The sequence below is a fragment of the Esox lucius genome, chromosome 25, assembly GCF_011004845.1.
Source record: "Esox lucius isolate fEsoLuc1 chromosome 25, fEsoLuc1.pri, whole genome shotgun sequence".
Lineage (NCBI taxonomy): Eukaryota > Metazoa > Chordata > Actinopteri > Esociformes > Esocidae > Esox > Esox lucius.
The window spans coordinates 21,582,758-21,592,300 of NC_047593.1; the positions used below are offsets into that span (position 1 = coordinate 21,582,758).

The window sequence follows — 9,543 nt, forward strand, 5'->3', positions numbered from 1 at the left end:
CGCAGCACAGTTGGCTCACTCTAATGGAAATTTACCTGGGCCTCCACAGACCCTGGGACTTCACAGACCTGGGACTTCATAGACCTTAGGACTTCATAGACCCTAGGACTTCATAGACCCTAGGACTTCATAGACCCTAGGACTTCATAGACCCTAGGACTTCATAGACCCTAGGACTTCATAGACCCTGGGACTTCATAGACCCTGGGACTTCATAGACCCTGGGACTTCATAGACCCTGGGACTTCATAGACCCTGGGACTTCATAGACCCTGGGACTTCATAGACCCTGGGACTTCATAGGCCTGGGCCTTCAACAATCTGGGCCTTCATAGACCCTGACCTTCATATACCTGGGACTTCATAGACCTGGGCCTCCACAGACCTGGGTCTCCACAGATCTGGGCCTTCATAGACACTGGCATCCACAGACCTGGGCCTTCAAAGACCTGGGCCTCCACAGAACTGGGCCTTCAAAGACCTGGGCCTCCACAGAACTGGGCCTTCAAAGACCTGGGCCTCCGCATACCTGAAATTTAACACTACTGTTGTTTGCTCCTTGGGGTTTAAGGCCGGGTGTCTCTGTAAAAGCACTTAGTGACAACTGCTGTTGTAAAAAGGGCTTTATAAATACATTTGATTGATTGATTAATTGACCTGGGCCTTCACAGACCTGGGCCTCAACAGACCTGGGCCTTCACAGACATTGGACTCAACAGACCTGGGGCCTCCACAGACCTGGGCCTTCACAGACCTGGGACTCAACAGACCTGGGTCTTCACAGACCTGGGACTCAACAGACCTGGGTCTTCACAGACCTGGGACTCAACAGACCTGGGGCCTCAACAGACCTGGGTCTTCACAGACCTGGGACTCAGCAGACATGGGGCCTCCACAGACCTGGGCCTTCACAGACTTAGGCCTCAACAGACCTGGGTCTTCACAGACCTGGGACTCAGCAGACATGGGCCTCCACACACCTGGGCCTTAACAGGTGTGGCAAGAAGGGCCAAAAAGAATGTACAACTCTACACCTCGAACATGAACCGAACATGAATGTTGCGAAAGGAAAGGTTGACCCCCAAACACTCAAGCAAATCAATAACTGAAACAATTTCTTATTAAAATAAGAAATGGAAGGTTAATCCAGAACTTAATCCTAAAGACATGTCAATGTGGATATTGAAGGAGACCATACATCCAAAATCACAGAGCTGAAGCAGTTTGGTAAGGAAGAGTGGACAACAATTCCTGAACCGATGATGGAGACAGTTACAAAAAAAGTGTACTGCAACAAAGGAGAACATACCAGATATTGAAGCTAGTGATAAAAAATGAAGTTAGTTCTCTAATTCAAGATGTTTAGTTAGCCTGGCAAAGACAGGCTTCTTCTGTCCTACACTTTCCCATCCCTCTCTCTCTCTCTCTTTCACTCCATTCCTATTCAACCCTGTCTCTCCATCTCTCTCTTTCATCTTCTCCAGCCTGGAGGGAATGAAACCACATTCCTTTAGTCAGAGAACAATAGAGATAGAGAGATAGAGAGGAGAGAGGACAGCTAGGAGAGATGCGCAGAGACAGAGATAGGAGAGAGATGTGTACGTTCCTTCTCCCCACCCGTCCTCCCTCAACGCCCCCTCCTGACCCAGCCCTACCCAGCCTCAAGGGCTAGTCCGGGGGCAGAGAGAGGACCGTTTCTCCCCACCACAGGGGGCAGTCAGTCTGGATCCATCAGGCCGGCTTAGGGTCCTCTCCTCTGGGCATCACAGCCCAGCAGGGCCCCCAAGCCCTGGGGCCTGCGCTCCTTTGATAGCGGTCCCTGCCCTAAGCAAGGCCAGAGGCCATTGTGGTCCACTGTGGGGGTCTTTCTGGCCTGACTCTGGCATTGTGATGGATAACATGCCACTGGCATTGTGATGGATAACATGCCACGGCAGCGCCAACATTTACAGTTCAGAATCACCCTCCTTCCACAGCAACAACACACGCTGTATTCAGGAAGCAACGGCTGAAGGAACTCTGACGGAACACTGAAAGAACACCAGCAGAACCCTGAAGGAACACCGGCAGAACCTTGAAGGAACACAGACAGAGCGCTGAAGGACCACCGAAAGAACATAGACGTATGGCTGAAGGAACAGAGATGGAACATTGAAGAAACACAGATGGAGCGCTGAAGGAACACTTACAGATTACTGAAGGCACACAGATGGAACGTTGAAGGAACACAGATAGAACGCTGATGGAACCCTGATGTGGCCTTGTCTGCCTGTCTGTTTGCCTGTCTGTGTGTCTGTTTGTCTGCCTGTCTGTCTCTCTGTTGTCTGTCTGTCTGCCTGTCTGTCTCCCTGTCTGTTTGTCTGTCCGTCTGCTTGTCTGTCTGTCTGTCTGTCTGTCTGTTTGTCTGTCTGTCTGCTTGTCTGTCTGCTTGTCTGTCTGTTTGTCTTTCTGCCTGTTTGCCTGTCTGTCTGCCTGCCTGTCTGTCTCCCTGTCTGTTTGTCTGTCTGTCTGCTTGTCTGTCTGTCTGTCTGTTTGTCTGTCTGTCTGCTTGTCTGTCTGTCTGTCTGTTTGTCTTTCTGCCTGTTTGCCTGTCTGTCTGCCTGTCTGTCTGTCTCTTTGTCTGTCTGTCTGTCTGTCTCTCTGTCTGTCTGTATGTCTGTTTGTCTGTCTGCCTGTTTGCTTTGTTTGTCTGTCTGTCCGCCTGTCTGTCTGTCTGTCTCTCTGTCAGTCTGCCTGTTTGTCTGTTAGTCTGTATGTCTCTTAGTCTGTCTGTCTGTCTCTCTCTGTCTGTCTGTTTGTCTGCCTGTCTCTCTGCCTGTCTCTCTGTCTGCCTGTCTGTTTGCCTGTCTGTCTCCCTGTCTGTCTCTCTGTCTGTCTCTCTGTCTGTCTGTCTGCCTGATTGTCTGTCTGTCTCTCTGTCTGTCTGTCTGCCTGCCTGTCTGTCTCTCTGTATGTCTGTCTGTCTTTCTCTCTGTCTGTCTGCCTGTCTGTCTGTCTGTCTGTCTGTCTGTCTGTCTGCTTGTCGGTGCAGAGAAAGAGATCTGTCATTTGAGGTTCTCAGGGAGCATGAACAGCTAAGCAGGAAAGTTATGATTGACATTTTTTCAGAGGATATCTGTAGTTACCTAAGTCACATGCATTTCTGGCAGTCACACACACAAAAACACACACAACAACACACACAAATACACAAGCACACACAAAAACACACACAAATACACAAACAGACACACAAATACACACACAATGCTTGGATATCAAACAGAGTTGACAGACAGCACAATGGACATATTTACGCTCCCCCATTCCCCCTGCCACACGCACAAATACAGTACACACACACACACATATATAGTACACACGCACACATTGCGTACGCACACACACCTCGCGTACACACACATCAGGCTTAATTACTCCATAACTGCCTGAGGGCTTGACGCCAAATTCCAGCGCAAATACCAGTCGCCACCCCCCCCCCCCCCCCTCACACACACACACACACACACACACATATCTCAATGTGAGCGTGAAAACCTGTTCCATTGTTACAACTGATAGAATGTTTATGCGTGAGTCTCCTACACGTGGGCGTGTAAATGGAGGACTGAGTGTATTTATTACCAAGCTATATCATGGGAATAAAGATGTTCCCAAACTGGGATTAATCAGAAGAATTTCACTAATCAAGATGTTTTTCATGTCCACATTTTAAAAAGGACAGTGTTTCGGCACACACGTTCTGGGCAAAAGTTACAATTGTAGGTAGGGTTTGATTAGGGTTAGACTGAACCGGTTAGGGTTACGTTAGGGTTACGTTAGGGTTAGGGTTAGGGTTAGTCATTAGGGTTAGGTTAGGGTTAGGGTTAGTCATTAGGGTTAGGTTAGGGTTAGGTTAGGGTTAGGGTTATTCATTAGGGTTCCGTTTAGGCATAAATGATACTGAGGTTCATTTTACATTAAGATTAAGGTTAGGGTCAGGTTTAGGTTCAAGATTATAAAAAAATATGACAGCGAACTTTGGTATCCTCATGTAAATAGGTGTATGTGCTTGTGTGTGTGTGTATGCTTGTATGTGTGTGTGCGTGTGTGTGTGTGTATTACTCACAGTCTTTCAAGCTCCTTCAGGTCCTGGAAAGCCCCCCTCTCGATCGTAGTGATCTTGTTCTCCATCAACTGACTGGATGGGGGGGGGGAGAGAGTTTACTGAACAGGTTTGGTATTTCAAATTAACTCCAACAGTAATATGCGCTGACCAAGACACACACACACGCACACACACACACTAAACATGTATACTAAGGACATAATCTCTAGAGGTATGTCAGAAACTGGGCCCACCCCACACTGATATTCACTTAACACAGCCGAGCGACACCCAACACCACGCACACACATAAAAACAAACGCACGCACGCACACACACTCACACACAACACACACAGGAACAGAGAATAGGGGTACCCCATCCCCCATCCAAACTCAGCGAAACCCTAACCTGAAAATACTTTTAGAAACCTGTTTTTACAAGATTTTCTCCCACTCTCATTCCCTCTCTTTTCCTGTCTTTCTCCCAGCTCCCTCCATCCCCCCTCCTCCCCCCTCCTCCCTCACTCCCTCCCTCTCTTATCTGCATTCCTACAACTCTCAGTGGTTATACCTAATGACCAATATTTATTTCAGATCCTCACTCGATCACTTCCTGTTGCTGATGGTGACACACGTCCCCAGGGCCGGCTGGTTAAAATAACTCCTGCCTGACACTTCCCTTGTAGATTAACACCCAGCCGGGCAATAAGCTACACGGGCAGCCTCAGCTCTGTGACAGGTGCTGCCAGTCCGCCTGCCAAACTGAACCATGCAGAAACGGACACACACAGCAATGTTCGTACACAGAGCTCCCTGCTACGGAGTCTTATCTTACCACACTGTGAACATCTGTAGACTGTTGTTGAAGAAGGGCTTTCTGACCGACTGTTCTTAAAGAAATCCTATCTGACTGCTGTTAGAGATGCTATCTGACCGACTGTTCTTAAAGAAATCCTATCTGACTGCTGTTAGAGATGCTATCTGACTGACTGTTCTTAAAGAAATCCTATCTGACTGCTGTTAGAGATGCTATCTGACTGACTGTTCTTAAAGAAATCCTATCTGACTGCTGTTAGAGATGCTATCTGACTGACTGTTCTTAAATAAATCCTATCTGACTGCTGTTAGAGATGCTATCTGACTGACTGTTCTTAAATAAATCCTATCTGACTGCTGTTAGAGATGCTATCTGACTGACTGTTCTTAAATAAATCCTATCTGACAGCTGTTAGAGATGCAATCTGACCGACTGTTCTTATAGAAATCCTATCTGACTGCTGTTAGAGATGCTATCTGACTGACTGTTCTTAAATAAATCCTATCTGACAGCTGTTAGAGATGCTATCTGACCGACTGTTCTTATAGAAATCCTATCTGACTGCTGTTAGAGATGCAATCTGACCAACTGTTCTTATAGAAATCCTATCTGACTGCTGTTAGAGATGGTTCCTGAGTAAAACATTCTCCAATAGAACAAAAGCACGAGAGAAGGATGGTTCCTGAGTAAAACATTCTCCAATAGAACAAAAGCACAAGAGAAGGATGGTTCCTGAGTAAAACATTCTCCAATAGAACCCAGCCACGAGAGAACAATGGTTCCTGAGTAAAACATTCTCCAATAGAACCCAGCCACGAGAGAACAATGGTTCCTGAGTAAAACATTCTCCAATAGAACCCAGGCATGAGAGAAGGATGGTTCCTGAGTAAAACATTCTCCAATAGAACCCAGGCATGAGAGAAGGATGGTTCCTGAGTAAGACATTCTCCAATAGAACCCAGGCACGAGAGAAGGATGGTTCCTGAGTAAAACATTCTCCAATAGAACAAAAGCACAAGAGAAGGATGGTTCCTGAGTAAAACATTCTCCAATAGAACCCAGCCACGAGAGAAGGATGGTTCCTGAGTAAAACATTCTCCAATAGAACCCAGCCACGAGAGAACAATGGTTCCTGAGTAAAACATTCTCCAATAGAACCCAGGCATGAGAGAAGGATGGTTCCTGAGTAAAACATTCTCAAATAATCACAGTTGGATGGCAGACGTGGGGCCCTGGGTTCAATAAGTCTCCAAAGGTTTCGATTAGATCCCACCTCCATGCCAACCAGTTATGTACTTGCCAGTAGAAAGTGTCTACTCTCATTAAAATATCTGACCATTCATCCAAATGCTTAAGTGACACATATACCACCCCTTAGAACAAAAACTAGTAATCACTTCAATAGTATGGCTTGGTAATATTGTGAATTTAATAACAAACTCCACTGTTTTTAGATCTGATGTAAAATAATTAAAAACAAAGATAGAGATTACATTTTAAAAACAGGCTTGTTACTTACAGCACGCGAAGATTCCTCAATCCAGCGAAGTCAGCCTTGGTGATCTTAGTCAGATTATTAGCGTTCAGATCCCTGAAGGATAAGAATACAGTTCAAATGTGGACAAACGATCAAGCGTAATTCATTTTGAAATTATTCAAAAATATGTAAATTAATGACACAGCAGAAGCCTAAAATGTTTTATATTTACTTTAGTTATTGAATAACAATATTGAATCCAATGTATTTCAATTATTTAGTCCAAATAATTTAAATTATTAAGTTCACCGTTATTTAAAAGATTTAACACAATTGATTAAAATAGACAGTACGGAAACCCGTGTTTCTTTTTGATAGAGAAGTCAGATTTTTCAAGAAAGCGTTGTATATTCACTATATTCATTAGGCCTAATAAAAATTGGTTACGGATTTTTGAAATTATTTTCACAGCGGTTAGAAAAACAATCCTACAAGATCTATTAACTATAAGTCAATTCACCAAATCCGATTTTGATTAGTTCGAGCTGTTTTTTCTCTCTCTCTCTCTCTCTCTCTCTCTCTCTCTCTCTCTCTGTGTGTGTGTGTGTGTACGTGAGGGTCGCGGTCCGGCTTGAGGGTTTCGCATTGCTACCGCGCGGAGACCACAGCCATAACACATAAAACTTAATGAACCGCTAATGGGATATTAAGAAGGTCTCATAGTCTAATGTGATGTAGTCTATTATAATCTTTTTTATTTTGAAGTTACTTCAGATGGGACAAATTAACTGTCCAAGACCATTCTGCCTACCAACATGCATAACATTCAACAGGGATCCATTAGGTTCTGAACAAAGGCCCACAAGGTTCTATAATGATCCACAAGTGTTTCAGAATAACAATTCACAATCCTATAACGTTCCACTAGGTTCTAAATAACGACCAGCTCGTTTTTTAAACCAACTGTTTCTAAAAATGGATTACATGGTTCTATAATGTTTCATTATGCTCAAAATAATGACCCACCGGGATGGGTACTGCTATAACGGCCGGTTTGGTTATAAATGACGGTTCAATCAGTGCAGAAATATTACTTAAGAACTCGGTAGTCATTAAGCAGGTGGATAACTCGAAATGTTAAAAGACTAACTCTGCTACTTTATATAATACTACGTAGTCAATAAATCATGTACAAGTTGATGGTATATAATATTAATGCTGTAGTTGTAGCCTAGTCCGGTAGAGTTGATCATATATAAATAATATTGATCCAACAGAGTTGATTCTTTAGACTCACAGTCTCTCCGTGTTGCGGGGAATGTTCCGGGGGACTGCGCGGAGCCCCTGTCCGTGACAGTCGACTGTCGAGCCTGAACATGAGCACTGGGCCGGGCATGGCTGGCTGGCCGCCCCGCTGGAAAAATCCAGGACAAGGAGGAGAACGACCAGATACCTAAACAGACCCAGAGCGGAGGCCTGGGACAAAGCGGGTAGAGTCGGCCTTAGTGTCATCACTGCGGTATACTGTTTGGTGGGCTACAAAGGAGAGTGACTGTGGAGTCACCGAAGATTTGTAATCCACAGGAAGTGTACAATCCTACGAGAATTCCAACTCTTTCCTTTTTTTCTTTCTCCCCTTTTCTGTTGTTTATTAAAAGATATAAATCACATTTCAGAACAAATCCGTGGATCAGGAGGAGACAGTGACCGGGCGTAAAAGGTCCCTCTGCAGCCGAGATGTGAGTGCGGCAGCCCAGATTGGTAAACCGAGACTGGCGCTAGAGTGGTACAAAGTTCTTCCACATGTCCGCGGCATGCAGTGCGGCAATCCCCACTGTGAAGCGAACCTTAAACGGTAAAGCCAAGCAACAGCTCCAAACGGAAATCTGGCGAAAACACACACACTCTGCACACTCACACACACGCCAGGAGAGATGATACACGCAGTGCAAGGTGGGAGAGTGATTGGCTGTTGTATTATTAATTCACAGCACGCGCCGAGAAAGGGGAGGAAATGGCATTCGGTTTTCCCCCGTGATCTCGTGCTGGTCACCGTGTCTGAGGAATTAATTTCCGTTCAGACATCCGTTACATCGAGAAAAGCTCCGCTCTCACAATCCAACTGTCACACAATACAACAGTGTGTCGGTGTAAGTGGTCTCGAGACTGCGTGTGAGCCAGGAGAGAAAACCATAACGCTTCCACTGCGTCTGTCCGAGCAACAGCTCTCTCACGCGCGCACACACACACACACAAACACACGCACACGCACCAACTCCCCCCCTCTCCCTTTCTCTCTTTCCCCCTCTCTCTCTCCCTCTCGGACACACAGAATTGCGAGTCCGCGTTTTCGTTCGAGGGGCACCTCTCTCGCTGCAGTGGACGGCCACCTGATGCCGTGAGCAGGCTAAAGAGACGAGCAGAGACGCTTGTTGCGGAGGTGACCACCGTGTGCTATGCGATATGAGCCTCAGTCACTCTCACATGTACTTTAAGGTTAGGCTACAAGTGTTCATCACAGCAGCCGAAATAAAATAATAAAAATAAAATGTACTCCAGTGGTTTCTAGTCCAAAAGGTCCAGGTATTAATTTAAAAGGTAAAACCACCGGAATACAAGCAGGTAGGTTAGGGTAATGTTTTAGGAATTTCACCAAGAGTCAGGTAGAGACACGAGCTAATAATAGCTAGCAGAACCACCACCGCTCTGTCGCTGTCTGCAGGAGCACCCCGGGCTGATTCTTAAATGCAACTTGTTCAACGCATACAAATACAATCCAGTTCTCCCAAACGAGCGTTCATCTGTCAGTCTCGTCGTTAATCCGCGCAATTCAATTAGCGTTTTGTCACGTTAAGATGCGGACTGGTTTTCGCCTGTTTTTGTTCGAAGTTAACGGGTGAACTCACAGCGGTGTAGACTAGGGAACTCCCTCCAGCTACCCCGGCCCTGGGCTTTATACTTGGGGGATAACTCCTCCCCAACCCCCGCCCCGAACCCGACTCCTGCCCGCGCCCCTCTACCTTGTACGGTTCACAGACACCGCGTTGCGCGCCCGTGTGTGTGCGCGTGTGTGCGCGCGTAATCCTAAAACTACATAGCTGACGGGTACTAATGACATGATGGATAGAACTGCGGCAGCTTTCTCTTTCTCTCCTACTCT

At 46.0% G+C, this 9,543-nt stretch overlaps 1 protein-coding gene across 12 annotated transcripts in view; it reads right to left on the minus strand.

Moving 5' to 3' along the window:
* Positions 1-9,293, minus strand: part of slit2 (slit homolog 2 (Drosophila)) — a 95,304-nt gene extending 86,011 nt beyond the window's left edge. For all 12 annotated transcript variants that reach the window (XM_029118195.2, XM_034290971.1, XM_029118192.2 and 9 more), the window contains exons 1-3: positions 7,681-9,293; positions 6,426-6,497; positions 4,109-4,180 (exon numbers count right to left, since the gene is read on the minus strand). In XM_029118195.2, the coding sequence (XP_028974028.2) occupies positions 4,109-4,180; positions 6,426-6,497; positions 7,681-7,895 (359 nt within the window). In that variant the 5' untranslated portion in view covers positions 7,896-9,293. The remainder of the gene's footprint in view (positions 1-4,108; positions 4,181-6,425; positions 6,498-7,680) is intronic.
* Positions 9,294-9,543: the final 250 nt, after the last annotated feature.